Source organism: Drosophila subobscura, chromosome E (assembly GCF_008121235.1).
Source record: "Drosophila subobscura isolate 14011-0131.10 chromosome E, UCBerk_Dsub_1.0, whole genome shotgun sequence".
In the NCBI taxonomy this organism is placed as follows: domain Eukaryota; kingdom Metazoa; phylum Arthropoda; class Insecta; order Diptera; family Drosophilidae; genus Drosophila; species Drosophila subobscura.
Genome location: NC_048531.1, coordinates 18,912,153 through 18,928,139, shown reverse-complemented (window position 1 = coordinate 18,928,139; position 15,987 = coordinate 18,912,153). Strand labels below are relative to the sequence as shown.

The following is a 15,987-nucleotide window of genomic DNA, read 5'->3' as shown; positions in this document are numbered from 1 at the left end:
AAAAATATACATATACAGACGATGCATTCAGCGGTAATAAATTAGGTTTTAGAATTACAATACAATACGAGACAGACAAGGGACAGGCAGGAGGGGACACCCTCCTGTTGGCTCATCCGTTGGTAGAATATATACAGGGTAGCGCACATTCGAAGGGGCTGCAGAGGGAGACGTTTAAATGCGTGCTTCTTGTCCAGCTCTGTGCTCTCCTGGCTGAAGCCATGTGCGGGAGCGTCTTCGAACGTTGCCTAATACTCAATAACTTATAGTTCGATTTCGATTTACAATTGTTTCTGGGCCTAACAGTTAGAATTTACAATTTGTTACTTGTACACTTAGACGAGGGGGCGTGGGATTGGGGAATCGCCTGGGGAATCGTGGCGCACAATATCAAAAGGTAGCACGGGCTCGGGACCTGGCCTCCAAAATTAACTCCGGCTGTCGTTGCTCTCGCTGAAGCTCTGCTCGCTGGACTCACGCCGGCTGCTCACCGGCTTCGCCTTGTACTCTGTGATGAAGACGGTGACCGAATTGACGGTCACCTCGCGCGTCTGCGCCGTCGAGCGATCAACGTTCTTCAAGCGGGCCGGGTATCGTTTATGCCTTTGCCTGTCGTGTCCACTTCCGTGCCGTGAACTGGAGGCGGATTTGCCGTTGGGCATGTTGCCGCTGGCTCCGGGCAGTGTGGCTGCCTGCTGTGCGACTAGCGCCGAGTTGAGGCGAGGCTTTCGTGTAGAGGTACCTAGGCGGTGTGGGGAGGGACAGAGAGAGTGGAGAACATTATCAATGCAGCAAAGAAAACAAATTAAGCGCACAGCAAACGATTATTTGCCGTCCTTCACGGGTAATTGAAATGTGACGCAGCAGCCGCTGTGGTCGCAGCCGTAGCCGCAGTCGCAAACGAAATCGAGGTCACTCACCTTTCCTCACGTCACACATGCGGCACTTGAACGCCTCGGCCGAGTTCCTGTACGTGCAGACGCTGCAGTCCCAAAAGTTGTCTTCAATCACTTTCGCTTGGCGCTTTTGTCGTCGCACGGGCGATGATTTCTTGTCCATAATAGTGAAAACTGCCCTGTGGTGGGGGAAGTGAGCGAAATGCAGCTGTGCTGAATTTTCCTTTTCCACCGTTGTTGTTGTTGCTGCCGATTTTGCCTCTGCTTTTGCCTCTACCTCTGCCCGTGCTTCTGCTGCTGGTGTTGTGGCTGCCAAAACGCAGCGCAAATGCTGGCAATTTTGGGGTGCAGCCTACTGGCACACACGCACAACTGGCTTAGAAGCGTTGCTTAATGTCTACCAACACACATTAGTTGCTTAATTGGATCTTAATCGGAGGTTTATTGTTGTGAAAAAAACTTTCTGCAATACAGTGTGACCGCGGATTTATCGATCAAATATACCGCCTGACCCTCAGAAATATACCAAAATATATGTTTTAAGTTTCAAAATATATCCAATTTGATAATCTGGGTTATAATACCATCTAGTTAGGATGCTCAGTAACAACATAATTTGATCTGATTTATTAATCAATTCTCCACAAGTTTGGCTAGTTGTAATTCCTTTTTATACCCGGTACTCGAAGAGTAAATAGGGTATATTGTATTTGTGCGGATAACGGTTGTATGTAACGCACAGAAGGAAACGTTTCCGACCCCATAAAGTACATATATTCTTGATCAGCATCAATAGCCGAGTCGATTGAGCCATGTCTGTCTGTCCGTCTGTCCGTCCGTCCGTCCGTCCGTCCGTCCGTCCGTCCGTCCGTCCGTCCGTCCGTCCGTCCGTCTGTCCGTCTTGTTTGTCGGCTAGTTCTCAGAGACTATAAGAGCTAGAGCCACCAAATTTTGGCACCATTTTTGCTGTATGCTCACACTGAAACCAGTGTATTTCAAAAATGAGCCCCGCCCCCGCAAAAGGGCGAAAACCTCCCAAATCTACCATTTTGAAGATAACAGAAAACTAAAAACGCCATTCCGTAGGGAATGACCATATCTATCAGATCACCACAAAATCTGGATGCTATGAAACCGCAATTCATTTTTCAGTCGCCAAGTAACTAAAATGAATTGCGGTTTCATAGCATCCAGATTTTGACACAGTGAAAAACATGGAAACCAGTTACCTTCTACTGACTTATGTTCGCCTGGTACTTGGTCTGTAATAAAATATAGTACGGGCAATTAGCTTCTCAGAAAAGTGAGAAAATCCTTTGTGTGGGATTTTCGATACCCTATATTCTTCATAATCTCGCAAAGATATCACTTACATTCTTGCCATATGGCATGTCGATGTATCGACAGCGGAACAATCGTGAGCCGCATCTGGCAGCTCTTACGAGGGGTGGTATATTTTGTCGATAAGGCCGCGGTCACACTAAGAAACATTTGAAACCGTTGTAAATAGCGTAAATGTTGGCGAATAAAAAATAAATAAGTGGAAACAGTTGTACATGGCAGACTCCCCCTCCCTCAGCATGAACATTTTAAACTCAAGTCCAAATTCCTGGCTTTATTATTGTTTTGCATAAAGAGTATACGAGTATTATACACTATTTAAGGCTAGGCAGCATCATGGTGACGATGCACGTCGACCTCCGCCAACACTGCTCTATGGACCCGTCGAGAGCAGCAAGAAGGTAAGCGGCGGTGGCGGTGGCGTTGGCTTTTGTTTAAGATTAATAATATATTCATATGCAAATATGTATCTTCTAGGCAAACAGCTGAGATAGCAGCTCTTGTTTGTGTTAGGTACCACCAGATCACATCTCGTCGTAGTCTTATCTTCACTTCAGTCCACCGCTGGGACTGTATGCGCCGAGGAACGTGTTGCACTTGCGACAGTAGTGGTTGCCAGTGCGGCAACTGTTCATGCAGTAGGGCACGAAGCAGGCAAAACAGCACCAACTAAGTGAAGAGAGGAACATTAAGCACACTGTCGGGAAGCCACGATTCGATTGTAGGACTCACCCCACCAGGCACAGCAGTCCCGCTCCCAAATGTGTGCGCGAATTGGCGGTGTGCGTCATGCGTGTTGTCTTCTGTGCACCACAGGCCGGGCAGAGTACGCGACAGGGATTTGGACCCAAGTTCAGAGTTTCTGCAATTAAACCGCAATGACGTCAGAGATAGTAAGACTCAAGCCAAGCCATAACTTACCCATTTGGACAACTGTGGCTGCTGCTGGCTGCGCTGCTGGTTGCTCATACTCGTAGACCACTTGCGGCGGCTGCGGCTGTTGTGGCGTGATTGCTGCAATTGCTGGAACACTCACTGTGCTGGTTGGTCTGCCTATTGCCACATCGTACGATGGCGGTGCCTCCACGGGCACATGCTCCGGATCAAACGATTCCCTTGTTGGCCTCGCTGGCGTCGGTGATGGTGCGCTGGGCGTGTTGAAATCCACCTGCGGATAGAGCATGGCCCGCTTCTGATCCATAGTCGTCGTTGTCGTTGTCGTTGAAGTGCGAAGTTCAGCTTTCGATTTTTGTTTGCAACTAAAACAGATTCAAGTTCTTCCTCTACCACTACGTATGTATATGTATGTGTGTTGTATGCGTGTGTATTTGTAATCCCTTGTTGGGGTTTTTGTTTACTGTGCAAATTTGCTCTGTTCGTCTTCTCCGTTCCGTTTCGCTCTCAGCTGCCTACTGGCTACAGATTCAAGTTTTGGCTTAGATCGTTCGCTCTGCTCCACAGAGCGAGCTTAAAAGCTTTCGCAGGTAGAGCGGAGCCGAGCAGAGCAGAGCGAGAGATTGGGCAACCTTTTCGGCAATTGCAAAACGGCGGCAGAAATATCTCTGTAATTGTACGAGTCGAGTTTTTGTTTGGCCGAAAGCTTTATCTAACGGGGAGTCGGGGAAGTGGGAGAGTGGATGTGTGCCCAACCTATCTCAAGTAAAGCGTACAGTAAACATACAGGTGGAAGACCAACAACAGTTTATTATCTAAGTGCAGATGGAAACAGATAAAAGACGCTCATATCCAGATCTCATTTACGCTGGTAGCTGCCCAGGTAGTGGTCGCACATGCCACAGTAGTGAGTGGTGTTCATGCAACTGGCAATGCAGTAAGGCAGGCACACACAGCAGTACAATCTGTAAAGGGAGCAGAACGGATTAGAGCAGCGGAAGTAGCAGACACTCCCCTGGCATTACTCACTGGAACAAACACAGCACCAGGGCTATCAGATGTGTGCGCGAGTTGGGCCGATAGGAGACGCGGGTGCGCGCATAGTTGTGGCAATACGGACACTGTATGTCCATGGGCTCCGGTCCGTAGATGGATCCCGGCACTACCACCACTGTGTGCCGGACTGTAGCTGGAGCTGCACTTGGAGCCGGAGTCGCTGCTGGGCCCGTGGTGAGCGCCGGCGAGGCTGTGGCCTGATCGTAGCTGGGCGGTGATCGTGGTGTTGTCAGCAGCTGCTGGTGCTCGGCCAGCGCATCTCCTGCTGTGCCCTTCTGCATCTCCAGTGGTGCGGCGGGATAGACGGGTTCCATAGTATCGATTTTTCTGGGCGTTAATGGAACAAATGACTCGTCGGTGCGCGTCAGTGGCAATGGAAGGCACCGAAAAAATTGTTGACTCGCATATCGCAGAGTTCTTATCAATTAAAGCCGTTTCAGTGGTGGAAAAGCTTTCTGGCCCGATTGTTTACACTAGCAGTGGGTGTGTGTGTGTGTGTGTGTGTGGAGGGGGAAAAAGAAATGTGTTCGTCTGTCGACACCCATTCAAAAATGTTCGCACACAAAGCTATGCGATGGATGATGTGATCGGAGTGGATTCGATTTCTGGATTCGATTCGATTCGATTTGGTTTGTTTATTCGGAATGTGTATCGTTGCTGCTGTTGCTGCTGCTGCTGTTTGCTGCTTGCTAGTCGCTGTTGTAGACGCCCACAAACTTGTTGCAGTTGCCGCAGAAGTGATTCGCATTCATGCAACTGGTGGCGCAGTAGGGCAAGCAGGCGAAACACCAGAGGCTGCTTACGTGGACCACACTTGGAGATTAGATAACACCGAGAGGAAATCGCAGATCTTACCCAATGAGGCAGAGCAGGGCGGCCATGCAGTGGGTGCGCACACTGGGCGCATATTCGACTCGGGTCAGCTTCTGGACATGGCAGTGGGGACAGGTGATGAAGCTGGCATCGGGACCCACCGGCAGAGCAGCTTGATCTGAAAGCAATCAGCGGAGTCTGAGTCCGGCTTGTACGGGGAAACAGCTGCTGCTGGACACTCACGCTGAATGATCACCACGGGCGGCGGCTGTGCGCCCTGAACCTGAACTCGAACGGGCGCTTGTCCCGTGACATGTACGGCCTGCTCGTAGCTCGGTGGCTGTGGCTGCGGCGGGTACGGATAGCCACCTGCTCCAGGCTGTGGCGGGTACGGGTAGCCAACGGTTCCAGGCTGCGGCTGATTGTACTGCATTTCCGTTTGATGGTCGCCAGAGAACTGACTTCAAGACGCTCGCGCTTTCGGGCCCTACTTAACGTAGAGCTTTTCCCACAAAAGCTTTGTTGGCCGTTAGCTTTCTTGGCCTGTAGCTGCAGCACCTCGCCCCCCTTTATTAGGCAGAAACAACAAGTGGATGGAAATAACTTTGAAGAACTCGGAATAGTATTTGATCGTAATTCAATATTTGGATATGCTGTTTGTGAGTACATAATAGGTATATAGATAGGTATGTATATAATGTGTTTGGACTATTCTTTTAGCATATCTTTATGACATCCATCCAGCCACAGGATCGGCAAATGTGTCCCTGCTTGTACATGCCCGCTGGAATGTAAGGCCGACAGAAGCACAATTCGCTGCAAGATAAGTACATAATGTATACAGTACATAATTATATATTATGTTTGCTTACACCAAATTCTTCTTTAGTTTCTTCCACTGCGAGCGACTGGTGCGAATTTCCAACCTAACAGCCGTCGACTTGCACCGCGGACAGCACTCGATGGGAATGCGATGGTACTTGTGGTGGATCCGGTACTTGCCCATCCTGGCGGCCAGCACATTGGCTCGTATCTCCTTCTTCAGATTCTCACGCCAGTCCACGAACAACGCAACAAGTGACGCCGGGCCGTACTGGGGCAGCAATTTGAACGGCATTCGGGCAGCGAATGATGCCGCAGCACACTGAGACTCCGATGAAATAGCAGCTCTGTGAAGGCTCAGCCCAAATATAGAACTCTGCGTGGGGGCTAGCCCTGGATGCGCCCGGTGTCTACCCGAAATCCCACGCAAAAATGATGCAAGGCCAAAAGCTAGGTGTGGGGGCACGGCACAGCTCTCCGTGCGCTTATCAGCGGCTGCAGATGGACCTTTGAATGCACGACTGGATGCACTTTTCCGCAGTCTCAAGCAGCAGAACAGACGTCACACAGCGAACTGAGTCCTGGACCACCATAAACTCCAAAGTTTTGCTTGTATTTGTGCAACATGCAGTCCGTGTGCAACATGTGCAACAATGTTGCCATAAGCTCCACTAACAGGTTAGCTTTTTATCCCGGGATTTTGGGTATATATTAGCTATATGTAAAGCATTTACATATATTTATGTACACATGTCTATGTGCATACATTTATTTTTTGGGAATGTCTGTGGGGATTTCCATATCAAATATGAATCGGAATTTTTTAGCATAAAGAAACTCGAAGCTGCTTTGGGCAAAAATAACTCTTCAACTCTTCAAATTATTCCTCTTAATTTGATCAAAATCATTATAAAAACGTGCCAAAGTACAGAACGAAAGTTGCTAATCAAAGTGCAGACGAGTGCATCCTCCCATTTCACAATTCCCACACCTTCTGATTGCACATGCGTCAGGAGTAGGGGCGGCAGCTTGTAGCTATAGGAAATATTCAGTCAAAGAAGGAACTCGAGGCAGAACGAAATACAAATGGAGCCCATTAGGCTTGCAGCACATTACATTTCATTTATTTTTTAAATATTCTACATATTTATATACTCATTGATAAATGTATGCTGCAATCCGTGATAATTCCGCGATAGGCAACATGTGGCTGATGACTTCTGATGCAACAGTTCTGTCAACTTGTGTCCCAATGCAACACTTCTCTCAACATGTCTGCGCAAAAATTGTGACACCAGTTGCGGAAAGCTTTGCCAGCGCTTCTCTATGTCTCTCTCTCTTTGCACTTTGAGAGTGACTCTACCTTAGACATATATGCATATATGTAGATATAGATATAGCTATAATATACTTTATAAGATCCTGAATGTGAGCATTTTCTCTGGTCCTACAGCCATTTCTACTTAATCTTATCATAGCAACAGAGTAATCCGAGTGTAATCGGTGCGTGTGATGCTAGGAACTCCCAGAACTAATAGCCATCTTTCAGTAGTATAATTTCAGTTTTACGACTCGATTCCTGCAGTCGTTTTGCATTCATAGCTGCACCTTTTGGGGGATCTGGATGAGGAGCTACGCCAGCCGCACGACCGGCACTTGTATACCGATTTGTAGCGAAAGCGAAAGCAGCAGAGGGGACGCCTGCCATAAATCACTCTCCATGAATACAGTGAATACAGTGAATACTCTGTGAATGAATAGGAATACTCACGCTAGTGTCGAACGCAGTTTATGCCACCAACTTCGACTCGTGTGGCCCTGGCCCACCATGGGGGCTGCATCACAGTGCGGGCAGCTGTCGTCGGCGCAGCCCTCTTCCGGTGCAGGCTCTGGCGGTGGACCCGAACCCGAACTTGGACCCGTCGGAGCTTCCGGCGGCTGTGTGAGACTCTTGTAGACTTCTTGAGAGCGCATTTTGCCTGCAGGTCTTCTCCGAGCAAACATCGCGTCGCTACTGAGGCTGCAGCCAGCCTCCGGTCCGGCGTCTTTCCATTTTAATCTCAGTTTCCATTCAAGTCCCCAGGCTGCGATACCGAGAAGTGTCGGGAGCTCTGCTGATAAGGCTTGACTTGGAATTGGAATGCTGCTGGCTAGCTTGAGATATTTTTATTCATAATTAAGTGCAAAAATATATATTTGTGTACATAAAAACATGCATACATATGTGTACATATGTTACAGTGAGAACACAAGTGAAAAAAAAGATATTAAAAGTCCTCTTGCGGCCCTGCTAATTCTTGTAGGAGCCCACGTAGGCACCGCAGCTGCTGCAAGTGTGCTTGGCCGTCTGGCAGGAGTCGTTGCAGTACGGAATGCAGAAGCAGCAGATGCCCCTGCCAAGAGAAGGGTTAGTCCGTGGATAAACGTTGCTTCATTGAGCGCTACCTACCCCAACAGGCAAATGCCGACCGCCAGCAGATGCGTCTTGGTGCTGGGCTCAAAGGTGACGGCCGTGTTCCTGCGGACACCACAGCTCGGGCATGTGGCCATGGACGGCCTATCGCCCAGCACATTGGGCGCTGCACAACGAACGGGAATGTAGTTTGAAGTCGAGGAATCCTCAAGGAATAATCTCACCCTGCATTATGACAGGAGCTGGTTGCTGCACAACCACCTGCTGGGGAAGTGCACGGCTAAAAGTTTGGTCGTATTCCGGTGGCGCTGTGGAGTGCTTATCGTCCATGATTCTGCTGCTGCTCTGTGGCTACTGTTTCCGTTGGATGTGTGAAGCGTTCGATGTCAGTCACGAAACTGATTTCCTCAATCGCCGTCGTCGCTGTCCAGCGGAGGGCCGCGTCAAATTGGATTTCACAAGAAAAAAGTTGTGTTTGTTTGTGTGTGTGTGGCATAGGGAAGTGTGTGGGTGCGAGTGGAATGTGGTTGATGTTTTGCTTTGTGTTAATGAGCCAAAGATTAGCTGGAAGCCTTTCCCAGAAACCGATTGCACTGACTGCAGTAATGGTCCACGCTCTGGCAGCTCTTCAGGCAGTACGGCAGCGGCACCAGGCAGAGCAAGCTGCAAGCACAGAGAGGCAGAGGCAGAGGCAGAGGGATAACGGTGCCTTCCGTTTGCCGTTGCCCAACACTCACCCCGTCAGACAGAGCGCAAAGGCAAAGGCATGCGTGTGCTTGGTCACGCGCGGCTCCAAGCGGGACTCCATCGTGCAACGGCAATGCGGACAGCACAGGATTTGGGCAACAGGTCCCAGCTTGGGCTGTGCCTCAGCTGCAAACGGATTAATTGCAACACTGCCACAGACTCCAGCAACATTCACTCACCATTGATCACGAGAACGGAATTTGGCAGCGTTCCTCCCGAATGCACTGGGAGTACAGGCTCCGGCGGCGCCAAATAGGGGTAGGCTGTACGCTTGAGATCCACGTCCATGGCTGAGTACTCCACCAGGAGCGTGGCCAGCCTTGCTTTATAACCGACAGACACGTGTCCCCACCCCGTTCCCCTGCTGACCATGACGAAGAACCCGCCATTAGCCACTAATTTCCAACCATTGGGAGGCACTCCAATTTGCGACGCGTGGCCCGCAACTCAAATTAATTGTTTCACACATGTACACAGGGCGCGAGAGAGAGGGAGAGCAGGACAGGGCATGGGCGTAGGCAAGAACTCACTCTCGAGCTTCAATCTCTATTCAAGCTGATAATATTTATTGGTGATTGCTGTGCTGTGTACCAAAACTAAGCTCAAACTTGCACTCAAATATTTTGAAGCCAGACATCAAGAAATGTTGCGGAAACATAAGGCTTTAGCCAAAGCAGCGGCTGGAGTGTTTAACGTTCGTAGGATCCAATGTAGGCGTTGCAGGAGGGGCAGTAGTGTGCCGTGTTGCGGGCACACTCAGTGCAGTACAGGCAGCAGGCGCAGGGAAAGAGACTAAGAGAAGGATGTTGGGAGAGCTTTAGGTTCAACGGATTGATTGCTGTTCGCTGGCACTTACCAGGTCAGACACATGATCAGCGCTATCAGATGCGTCTTGGTCGAGGCCTTCGGCTCGGTGCGTGTGGTCACGTTCTGCTGGCAGCTGGGGCAGATCAGGCTGCTGGGCTCCGGGCCGACGGGTGAGGACATGTTGCTGGCTGTGGACTGACAGACAGACAGAAGAACCAACGGATTATTGATTTCGCTGCAGCAGCGACGACCTTGAGTCCCGTGGGGACAACTACTCGCTCGCGTGCCACTGAAGTTGCACATGAAACATGAATTAGAGACCCCCAGAGACCTGTTACAGAATTATAATTGCATAGCAGCGACACATGCGCTCGCGACCTTATCTCTGCGCTAATTTTGTTCAACTCTAAAACCATTTTTGAGCGCCAGTCGTGACTTCCTGTGATGTCATCCAGATACGGGAGACCCCTTCGTCTGCTCTGCTATCCATTGGATGCCGTCACTCTATTCATCTCCATCTCCGCCTGCCGGACAAGACTAGGCGCTGGTAACTTTGGCCATTTTGTTTGCCTTTCCCTACCAAAATCCACAGCAACAAGGAAAAACCATCTATTTATATTCATATGCGACGCGGCGTTATTATCATCATTAGGCTGAGTTAAGGGTGTGTCTGGCTACATTACTTAGCCCCCTTGGTTCAGTTACACTTGTTAGAGCCAGAGGCAACACCTCAAGACACTGCCACACCTCATCTTAGGTCCAATTCAACTGAATTCCGGCAGAGATTTTGCACACTGCATCTACGAGTAGATGTTCCAATACTCACAAGTTTCTTTATCCAAACACTCAAGTGTAGACTTTTAGGAGTAGAAATAATCCGAAACTGGTAGCCGCCAAAATGGAAATGATCTGAAATTCGCAATTGGGAAAATTGCCCGAGTTCCGGTGCCACACAAGAGACAACAAATGACAGTCGAACACGCGATGGCAGCAACAGTGTTGCAGCAACAATGTTGCCCGAGTCAAAGCAACAACAACAACGAGTGGCGATTTAGTTTAACGGGATTCCCGGAATGGAATCCGCTTCGCTTGCAAAGCAAAGCATTTATTTTGTTTATTTATTTTTTCGCTTACTGTGTGCAGAAATACGATTCTGCTTATGCCATCTAGCGTCGAGTATGTTCATGTATGCTCAAATGTCAGTATGTACATATACGTACATATATATGTATGTATGTATGTTTATGATTATGTTTGCACACAAGTCGATTGTGTGCATTGTGTCCACTGGTCCAGAGGATTTCCTTAGAATGAGCCCAGGCAGGCGTTGCAGTTGGGGCAGAACTGGCTGGTCTTGTAGCAGCAGTTGCAGCAACAGGGAACGCAGACGCAGGGCCAGCAGCTAACGGGAAACAAAAAGCACAATTTTTGTTTATTCAGCACGATCCGCGATTACTCATCACCGCTCTTGGTGTTTGGTGTTTGTGTGTCTGTGTGTACTTACAGGAAGAGGCAGAGCAGCCCTGCCAGGCAATAGGTTTTGCCCGTGGGATGGTAGTCGGTGCGCACACGGATACGTGCATTGCACTTGGGGCACACCATGCCCTGACCCGGGGCCTCAACTACAACAGTGGTGGTGTGGTGCACCACCTGCGGAGGCGGTGCCACCTGTGGCTGTGGCATCTGCAGCGGCGGATACATTGGCTGTGGTGCATACTGATTCATTTCGGTATGCGGTGGAGCCGTTGCCTCGTCCATGTACGCCGGTGGCGATCCCAGCTTGCTGTAGTCTGCCATTTGTGTGCTCGAACAACTGCGCTCTGGATACTCGAAAGAACTGTAAAAGCTCGCGGAACTGTAATTGCTGCAAAGTCTTAACGATAACGGAGTGTTTTGTCTTCCTCTTCTACTCCATGCAAATGCAAAACACAACGCGGATAGAGTCCAAAAAGCGAAATGAAAACAAACGTTGAACGTGGGGGAATGCGCAAAGAGCGAAATTGTGCCGACGATCGACTGGGCTTATCGATAGGCCTATCGGTGGCGATGTGTCTGATGTGATATCTATCGCTTGCTTCTTCGTTTTGGCTGAGCTTTCAACAGCGAAAAGCTTTCACTGACTGTTTATTTTGAATCATATCAGATCGAATAGGTTCCTATGTAGTTGCCACAATTGGGGCAGTAATGCCGGACATTCTTGCAGTAGTTGAAGCAGTAGGGCAGGACGACGCAAGGCCAGAGGCTAAAACAAGAGTGGAACTGTTATTGCGAGACTCCAGTGTACCCAGTACTCTTCCACTCACCAGCAAATGTATAGTATCAGCGCGCACAGATGGGTGGTCTTTGTGGAGGCGGTAATCAGGCTGGTCTGCACCTCACCATGGCAGGAGGGGCAGCGAACCTGCATCGGCTGCCAGCCAACTTTCAGCGAGCCATCAATCGGATTTCGGCTAGCAATTGGTTGCTGAGTGGCCACCACTGTGCCGGGTGGCAGGGAGCCGGCAGGCTCAAAGACTGCGGCGGTTACCACCACCTGCGGGGTGCTGTTCATGTTCATGGTATGACATACACTGAACACGGTTCCGGGCAGCCATTTATTAACGTGCTACTATCAGAGCTTGTTATCTCTTCTGACTAATCGGCGATAGAGGAGGTTCAGTTGAGCAATCACTAATGACAGTGGAACAGGGAGGGCCTGAATATCGATTGGGCTTATCGAGCGAGTGACAAACAGAAAGTTGATCCACAAAAAACTAATGGATATACTCGTAGTACATAGAGGAGTTAGACTAAGTAAATGGCAAAAGTTGTCGCATTTCCTGTTCCAGCTGGAATCTTTCTTGTGTTTAATGTGTGTTCTTGTGATGCTAATACAGAGTAATATTTACAGTTGATTAAGTTGGCGCTGGCACAGAGTATGACGCTAATGGATATGTACTATATGGAAGTTAACATTAATTCTCATAGGTGCCAATGTACGCGCTGCAGTTGGGGCAATAGTGGTTGGCATTCTGACAGGAGTCCATGCAGTAGGGCAGGCACACGCAGGGCCAGCAGCTGTTTGCGAGAAAGAGATGGAGAGAGTGTGAGTAAAGTAACGGGCATTGTTTTTGGGTGGAGTGATTCACAGTTATGACCGGCAGGTACAATTGTATCTGCCAATGTAGTACACAGTGGATTCCAATCGATGAAAGGAACGTGTCTGGCTATTTCTGCGGCTGTTCGTCAATTTGTTATCTGACTCAACTCCATTTCCACTTGAGATAACAGAAAAAGCTTTCGACAGACTCTCTTTTCGTGAACACACATACACGCATCTCCCGATAAGAGAGTGCCTTTATGTACAACTGTATTTACCTGCTGCTCGAGAACAGCAAATATATACGTATACAAGATATGGCTGATCCGTTCCACTTGTACACACTTTTCAGGGTCGATCTCGTCGCATTACTCACATGAACAGGCACAGGATCATCGCCCAGCAGTGGGTGCGGCCCGAGGGGGTGCTCTTCACGGTGGTCAGCACCTCGGCGTGGCAGGAGGGGCAGCGTATGCGGGTGGGCCCACTGCCGATTGGCACCAGATTCGAGGTCGTCGTCGTCTGTATAATCACCGTGGACTGCTGCGGTGGCTGTGGCATGGGTGGGTACAGTGGCGGCTGTGTGGGTCCACCTGGCTGGTAGGTCTGCGCCGGCGTGAATCCGCTCTGCTCGCTGTACGGTGGAGGCTGCTTGCTGTCCATGGTTTCTGTTTTCTATTTTCTGTTTTCGTTTTGTTTTCGTTGAAGTTCTCTTCTGTGTACCGTCCGGCCTGCTGGTTGGCGTTGCACTGAGGAGCCGCCTGAGTGTGGAGGCCTAGAAAACCTTGCCCGCAAGCACCACTATCATTATCTTATCAGAGCGAGGGGATTTTCACTCGCATTCATAAAAGGTATCCCAATCTGCAGCTGTATTGCCTTTTATTGTGTAGTTGATTTAGAGAGCAAAAGTGCGATTGTATTACGGCGAAGATGATGATTCATTCGACTCGTTGCCCCTGCACCCATACTGGTACAGTGTGTACTCACTTATGTGTGTACCTCTGATGAATAATTATTGACAGACTGACGCAGCATTGGGGAGAGCAAGACTCCCGATCTATAATTTAATCTTAAACTAGAATTGGGTGCGGCGGTGAGGGGTAGTAAGGTGTGGAATGAGATTCAAGATAGATGCAAAAGCGAGGAAATTACTAATAATTACACCAATAGGTTATTGCCATTGTGGGACCATTTTGGAAATAATTCTCAACTGGTTCTGCAACTCCTGTACTATCAGCCAAAGCCGCCGCTATTATTATTATTTTTCTGAATATTTGAGACCACCCTAATTGGGTTAGCTGTGCTTGCCACCCACTCACAACGATGTGCTGGAGCTTTCGTGGAGCTTTCGGTTGCTTTGACTTTGAATTCAAGTGCAGAGAGCCGCCGTTAACCGTTAACTTTTCAGCCATGAAAATAGTGTTAGACAAACAGAGCCGGCGGCGTCGGAGGCCTGACACAAGACAGATGAACAACTGGTTTTATTTGGCCAACACATCAGCCCTTCCCCCCGCTCAGCAAACAATGTTTTTTATGTCTTGAATGTTTTGTATTGAAATTGTTGGAAAATAACCCAATTTATAGGCAAATAGTGAATATTTGATCGTCAGTTCAGCAACATGAGCCGGCAACTGAAGTTCAATGTGCAGGCCGAGGATCATCCGTCGCAGTGGGAGGAGGAGTACCACTCGGATCTGGTGGAGATCAATCTGAATGCCAGCTGCGGCCAGGCCAAGCAGCAGTCGGCCCAGGCACTGGACAAGCTGCTCCTGGCGGCCAGCACGCCTCCACATCGTGGCTATCCCTATGGCTATGCGGACATTGATCCCGGCACGGATATTTACTTCTGCAAGAAGTCCAACTCCACGGGCCAGCTGGCCGAGAAGGTATCACCGCCACCGCCGGCGGCCACCAACATAAGCTGTCTGCGGCAGATGTACTGTCCCAAGTGCCACGAGCGGTTGCACGAGCAGGGCGTGCGCCTCGAGCGGCTGCTGACCATATGGTGAGTAGCTGGGATCCTCCCTTCAATGATGGTCTATCCCCTCCCTCTTGTTGCAGCTGCTTTGCCCTGCTGCCCATCTATCCCTGCTGCATGCGACGCTCCAACGACGACTGCAAGGTCATCTGTGGCAAGTGCGGCTATCTCTTGGGTGCCTGGAAGCGGCAATGAAGATGATCTCTGATCGATGGGGCGCTGATCTCTTTGTTTTTTTCGTTTGTTTTATTTAGTTTTTATTTGTATTTTTAAGTAGTTTTGTTGACCTCGAAGCGAGAGATGAAGATGAAACATTCCCAAGTGTACAAAAAAACTTTGTTTCTCTCTTCTGTCCGATCTTCTGCTCTTCCGCTCTTCTCTACTCTCTTTGGCACAATCCTCTCGCTCTTCTGTGATCTCTTTTGCCGGCTCGTCGCGCACTCAATCGATGCCGAAAGTGTTTGGTCCACTGTCTGGGCCAGTCGCAATGCCGAGCGAGCCGAGTAAGGAATTGGAAGAGGTGGAGGTGGAGGTGGATCTGGAGGCGGACAACAATTCGGCGGCCACCACGGCCACGCTGGAGGGAAATGCTGGCAAGCCGCAGGTGCGATTCTTCAGCATCGGCCCCAGCAGCTACCAGGTGCGCTGTCCGCTCTGCCAGCAGGATTCCAAGACGGAGACGGTGGAGATGACTGGAGCACTGGGCCAGCTCAGCTGTTTGCTCTCCGCCCTGTCCTGGTGAGTCTCTCTCTCTCTCTCGCGCAGTTCTCTCTCTCTTAACATCCTATCCCCTTGCAGCTGCTTTCCGATCTTCGCCCTGACCTTTGTGTACTCCTGCCTGCAGAGTCGCCTCAAGACCAAACGGGTCTTCTGCAGCAGGTGCGGCGGACACTTGGGCTTCCACTGGCGTCCCACTTAGCCGATCGCCGTTCCTCTAGAGTCTAGAATTATCCAAGTGATCTATAAATAAATGCCATCGGCCAGCTGCTGTCTCATTTTTTGTTGCTAGCAAGTAACGCCCGTTTTTATTCGCCCATCACTTGGCTCCCTCTTCCGAAAAATCATCGCGTGCTCTCCCACACCCACGCAGATTTCGATTGAAATTCACTGCCGCTGCCGCTGCCGCTCCCACTGCTGCTGC

At 49.6% G+C, this 15,987-nt stretch overlaps 13 protein-coding genes across 15 annotated transcripts; 2 read left to right on the top strand and 11 right to left on the bottom strand.

The window, feature by feature from the left end:
• On the bottom strand, positions 1 to 1,381 carry LOC117889914 (YY1-associated factor 2). The gene is made up of 2 exons (XM_034794440.1): positions 921 to 1,381; positions 1 to 742 (listed from the first exon to the last, which is right to left on the bottom strand). The coding sequence occupies exons 1-2, from the start codon at positions 1,057 to 1,059 to the stop codon at positions 429 to 431; spliced, it is 453 nt and encodes a 150-aa protein (XP_034650331.1). The 5' UTR covers positions 1,060 to 1,381; the 3' UTR covers positions 1 to 428.
• Positions 1,382 to 2,491: 1,110 nt separating this feature from the next.
• On the bottom strand, positions 2,492 to 3,661 carry LOC117889912 (lipopolysaccharide-induced tumor necrosis factor-alpha factor homolog). The gene is made up of 3 exons (XM_034794438.1): positions 3,159 to 3,661; positions 2,970 to 3,099; positions 2,492 to 2,906 (listed from the first exon to the last, which is right to left on the bottom strand). Exons 1-3 carry the CDS (start codon positions 3,436 to 3,438, stop codon positions 2,786 to 2,788), a joined length of 531 nt encoding a protein of 176 aa, XP_034650329.1. The 5' UTR covers positions 3,439 to 3,661; the 3' UTR covers positions 2,492 to 2,785.
• A 254-nt stretch (positions 3,662 to 3,915) lies between these two features.
• On the bottom strand, positions 3,916 to 4,536 carry LOC117889917 (lipopolysaccharide-induced tumor necrosis factor-alpha factor homolog). The gene is made up of 2 exons (XM_034794442.1): positions 4,161 to 4,536; positions 3,916 to 4,096 (listed from the first exon to the last, which is right to left on the bottom strand). The coding sequence occupies exons 1-2, from the start codon at positions 4,499 to 4,501 to the stop codon at positions 3,991 to 3,993; spliced, it is 447 nt and encodes a 148-aa protein (XP_034650333.1). The 5' UTR covers positions 4,502 to 4,536; the 3' UTR covers positions 3,916 to 3,990.
• Positions 4,537 to 4,843: 307 nt separating this feature from the next.
• LOC117889918 (lipopolysaccharide-induced tumor necrosis factor-alpha factor homolog) lies at positions 4,844 to 5,462 on the bottom strand. Of its 2 annotated transcripts, XM_034794444.1 has the most exons (4): positions 5,420 to 5,462; positions 5,244 to 5,386; positions 5,043 to 5,178; positions 4,844 to 4,982 (listed from the first exon to the last, which is right to left on the bottom strand). In XM_034794444.1, exons 1-4 carry the CDS (start codon positions 5,431 to 5,433, stop codon positions 4,877 to 4,879), a joined length of 399 nt encoding a protein of 132 aa, XP_034650335.1. In that variant the 5' UTR covers positions 5,434 to 5,462; the 3' UTR covers positions 4,844 to 4,876. The 2 variants fall into 2 exon arrangements, with proteins under 2 accessions (XP_034650335.1, XP_034650334.1); XM_034794443.1 differs by having other exon boundaries at positions 5,244 to 5,459.
• Positions 5,463 to 5,708: 246 nt separating this feature from the next.
• On the bottom strand, positions 5,709 to 6,398 carry LOC117889925. The gene is made up of 2 exons (XM_034794450.1): positions 5,873 to 6,398; positions 5,709 to 5,816 (listed from the first exon to the last, which is right to left on the bottom strand). The coding sequence occupies exons 1-2, from the start codon at positions 6,115 to 6,117 to the stop codon at positions 5,717 to 5,719; spliced, it is 345 nt and encodes a 114-aa protein (XP_034650341.1). The 5' UTR covers positions 6,118 to 6,398; the 3' UTR covers positions 5,709 to 5,716.
• Positions 6,399 to 7,354: 956 nt separating this feature from the next.
• Positions 7,355 to 7,909, bottom strand: LOC117889923. The gene is made up of 2 exons (XM_034794448.1): positions 7,594 to 7,909; positions 7,355 to 7,523 (listed from the first exon to the last, which is right to left on the bottom strand). The coding sequence occupies exons 1-2, from the start codon at positions 7,824 to 7,826 to the stop codon at positions 7,388 to 7,390; spliced, it is 369 nt and encodes a 122-aa protein (XP_034650339.1). The 5' UTR covers positions 7,827 to 7,909; the 3' UTR covers positions 7,355 to 7,387.
• A 42-nt stretch (positions 7,910 to 7,951) lies between these two features.
• Positions 7,952 to 8,623, bottom strand: LOC117889926 (lipopolysaccharide-induced tumor necrosis factor-alpha factor homolog). Its single transcript, XM_034794452.1, has 3 exons — positions 8,460 to 8,623; positions 8,272 to 8,401; positions 7,952 to 8,215 (listed from the first exon to the last, which is right to left on the bottom strand). The coding sequence occupies exons 1-3, from the start codon at positions 8,563 to 8,565 to the stop codon at positions 8,113 to 8,115; spliced, it is 339 nt and encodes a 112-aa protein (XP_034650343.1). The 5' UTR covers positions 8,566 to 8,623; the 3' UTR covers positions 7,952 to 8,112.
• A 931-nt stretch (positions 8,624 to 9,554) lies between these two features.
• LOC117889927 (lipopolysaccharide-induced tumor necrosis factor-alpha factor homolog) lies at positions 9,555 to 15,987 on the bottom strand. 2 transcript variants are annotated; one of them, XM_034794454.1, is made up of 3 exons: positions 10,616 to 10,748; positions 9,839 to 9,984; positions 9,555 to 9,774 (listed from the first exon to the last, which is right to left on the bottom strand). In XM_034794454.1, exons 2-3 carry the CDS (start codon positions 9,967 to 9,969, stop codon positions 9,672 to 9,674), a joined length of 234 nt encoding a protein of 77 aa, XP_034650345.1. In that variant the 5' UTR covers positions 9,970 to 9,984; positions 10,616 to 10,748; the 3' UTR covers positions 9,555 to 9,671. The 2 variants fall into 2 exon arrangements, with proteins under 2 accessions (XP_034650345.1, XP_034650344.1); XM_034794453.1 differs by lacking the exon at positions 10,616 to 10,748 and adding an exon at positions 15,979 to 15,987 and having other exon boundaries at positions 9,556 to 9,774; positions 9,839 to 9,977.
• LOC117889921 (lipopolysaccharide-induced tumor necrosis factor-alpha factor homolog) lies at positions 10,911 to 11,732 on the bottom strand. The gene is made up of 2 exons (XM_034794447.1): positions 11,294 to 11,732; positions 10,911 to 11,191 (listed from the first exon to the last, which is right to left on the bottom strand). Exons 1-2 carry the CDS (start codon positions 11,584 to 11,586, stop codon positions 11,095 to 11,097), a joined length of 390 nt encoding a protein of 129 aa, XP_034650338.1. The 5' UTR covers positions 11,587 to 11,732; the 3' UTR covers positions 10,911 to 11,094.
• On the bottom strand, positions 11,868 to 12,435 carry LOC117889924 (lipopolysaccharide-induced tumor necrosis factor-alpha factor homolog). The gene is made up of 2 exons (XM_034794449.1): positions 12,093 to 12,435; positions 11,868 to 12,031 (listed from the first exon to the last, which is right to left on the bottom strand). The coding sequence occupies exons 1-2, from the start codon at positions 12,344 to 12,346 to the stop codon at positions 11,929 to 11,931; spliced, it is 357 nt and encodes a 118-aa protein (XP_034650340.1). The 5' UTR covers positions 12,347 to 12,435; the 3' UTR covers positions 11,868 to 11,928.
• On the bottom strand, positions 12,735 to 13,623 carry LOC117889920 (lipopolysaccharide-induced tumor necrosis factor-alpha factor homolog). The gene is made up of 2 exons (XM_034794446.1): positions 13,245 to 13,623; positions 12,735 to 12,846 (listed from the first exon to the last, which is right to left on the bottom strand). Exons 1-2 carry the CDS (start codon positions 13,529 to 13,531, stop codon positions 12,744 to 12,746), a joined length of 390 nt encoding a protein of 129 aa, XP_034650337.1. The 5' UTR covers positions 13,532 to 13,623; the 3' UTR covers positions 12,735 to 12,743.
• On the top strand, positions 14,386 to 15,244 carry LOC117889913. The gene is made up of 2 exons (XM_034794439.1): positions 14,386 to 14,873; positions 14,930 to 15,244. The coding sequence occupies exons 1-2, from the start codon at positions 14,488 to 14,490 to the stop codon at positions 15,039 to 15,041; spliced, it is 498 nt and encodes a 165-aa protein (XP_034650330.1). The 5' UTR covers positions 14,386 to 14,487; the 3' UTR covers positions 15,042 to 15,244.
• Positions 15,317 to 15,796, top strand: LOC117889919. The gene is made up of 2 exons (XM_034794445.1): positions 15,317 to 15,584; positions 15,645 to 15,796. Exons 1-2 carry the CDS (start codon positions 15,334 to 15,336, stop codon positions 15,763 to 15,765), a joined length of 372 nt encoding a protein of 123 aa, XP_034650336.1. The 5' UTR covers positions 15,317 to 15,333; the 3' UTR covers positions 15,766 to 15,796.

Coding starts and splice junctions, on each gene's coding strand:
- LOC117889914 (XM_034794440.1), bottom strand. CDS start 1,059: ATGGACAAGAAATCATCGCCCGTGCGACGACAAAAGCGCCAAGCGAAA. Junction 743..920: donor CATGTGTGACGTGAGGAAAG/GTGAGTGACCTC, acceptor CACACCGCCTAG/GTACCTCTACACGAAAGCCT.
- LOC117889912 (XM_034794438.1), bottom strand. CDS start 3,438: ATGGATCAGAAGCGGGCCATGCTCTATCCGCAGGTGGATTTCAACACG. Junction 3,100..3,158: donor AGCCACAGTTGTCCAAATGG/GTAAGTTATGGC, acceptor GTTTAATTGCAG/AAACTCTGAACTTGGGTCCA. Junction 2,907..2,969: donor GGACTGCTGTGCCTGGTGGG/GTGAGTCCTACA, acceptor CTCTTCACTTAG/TTGGTGCTGTTTTGCCTGCT.
- LOC117889917 (XM_034794442.1), bottom strand. CDS start 4,501: ATGGAACCCGTCTATCCCGCCGCACCACTGGAGATGCAGAAGGGCACA. Junction 4,097..4,160: donor CTGGTGCTGTGTTTGTTCCA/GTGAGTAATGCC, acceptor CTCCCTTTACAG/ATTGTACTGCTGTGTGTGCC.
- LOC117889918 (XM_034794443.1), bottom strand. CDS start 5,433: ATGCAGTACAATCAGCCGCAGCCTGGAACCGTTGGCTACCCGTACCCG. Junction 5,179..5,243: donor GCCCGTGGTGATCATTCAGC/GTGAGTGTCCAG, acceptor GATTGCTTTCAG/ATCAAGCTGCTCTGCCGGTG. Junction 4,983..5,042: donor GCCCTGCTCTGCCTCATTGG/GTAAGATCTGCG, acceptor CCACGTAAGCAG/CCTCTGGTGTTTCGCCTGCT.
- LOC117889925 (XM_034794450.1), bottom strand. CDS start 6,117: ATGCCGTTCAAATTGCTGCCCCAGTACGGCCCGGCGTCACTTGTTGCG. Junction 5,817..5,872: donor AAACTAAAGAAGAATTTGGT/GTAAGCAAACAT, acceptor CTTATCTTGCAG/CGAATTGTGCTTCTGTCGGC.
- LOC117889923 (XM_034794448.1), bottom strand. CDS start 7,826: ATGTTTGCTCGGAGAAGACCTGCAGGCAAAATGCGCTCTCAAGAAGTC. Junction 7,524..7,593: donor AAACTGCGTTCGACACTAGC/GTGAGTATTCCT, acceptor GATTTATGGCAG/GCGTCCCCTCTGCTGCTTTC.
- LOC117889926 (XM_034794452.1), bottom strand. CDS start 8,565: ATGGACGATAAGCACTCCACAGCGCCACCGGAATACGACCAAACTTTT. Junction 8,402..8,459: donor AGCTCCTGTCATAATGCAGG/GTGAGATTATTC, acceptor TTCGTTGTGCAG/CGCCCAATGTGCTGGGCGAT. Junction 8,216..8,271: donor GTCGGCATTTGCCTGTTGGG/GTAGGTAGCGCT, acceptor TTCTCTTGGCAG/GGGCATCTGCTGCTTCTGCA.
- LOC117889927 (XM_034794453.1), bottom strand. CDS start 9,969: ATGTCCTCACCCGTCGGCCCGGAGCCCAGCAGCCTGATCTGCCCCAGC. Junction 9,775..9,838: donor CTGATCATGTGTCTGACCTG/GTAAGTGCCAGC, acceptor TCCTTCTCTTAG/TCTCTTTCCCTGCGCCTGCT.
- LOC117889921 (XM_034794447.1), bottom strand. CDS start 11,586: ATGGCAGACTACAGCAAGCTGGGATCGCCACCGGCGTACATGGACGAG. Junction 11,192..11,293: donor GGGCTGCTCTGCCTCTTCCT/GTAAGTACACAC, acceptor GTTTCCCGTTAG/CTGCTGGCCCTGCGTCTGCG.
- LOC117889924 (XM_034794449.1), bottom strand. CDS start 12,346: ATGAACATGAACAGCACCCCGCAGGTGGTGGTAACCGCCGCAGTCTTT. Junction 12,032..12,092: donor CTGATACTATACATTTGCTG/GTGAGTGGAAGA, acceptor CTCTTGTTTTAG/CCTCTGGCCTTGCGTCGTCC.
- LOC117889920 (XM_034794446.1), bottom strand. CDS start 13,531: ATGGACAGCAAGCAGCCTCCACCGTACAGCGAGCAGAGCGGATTCACG. Junction 12,847..13,244: donor ATGATCCTGTGCCTGTTCAT/GTGAGTAATGCG, acceptor TCTCGCAAACAG/CTGCTGGCCCTGCGTGTGCC.
- LOC117889913 (XM_034794439.1), top strand. CDS start 14,488: ATGAGCCGGCAACTGAAGTTCAATGTGCAGGCCGAGGATCATCCGTCG. Junction 14,874..14,929: donor GAGCGGCTGCTGACCATATG/GTGAGTAGCTGG, acceptor CTCTTGTTGCAG/CTGCTTTGCCCTGCTGCCCA.
- LOC117889919 (XM_034794445.1), top strand. CDS start 15,334: ATGCCGAGCGAGCCGAGTAAGGAATTGGAAGAGGTGGAGGTGGAGGTG. Junction 15,585..15,644: donor TTGCTCTCCGCCCTGTCCTG/GTGAGTCTCTCT, acceptor ATCCCCTTGCAG/CTGCTTTCCGATCTTCGCCC.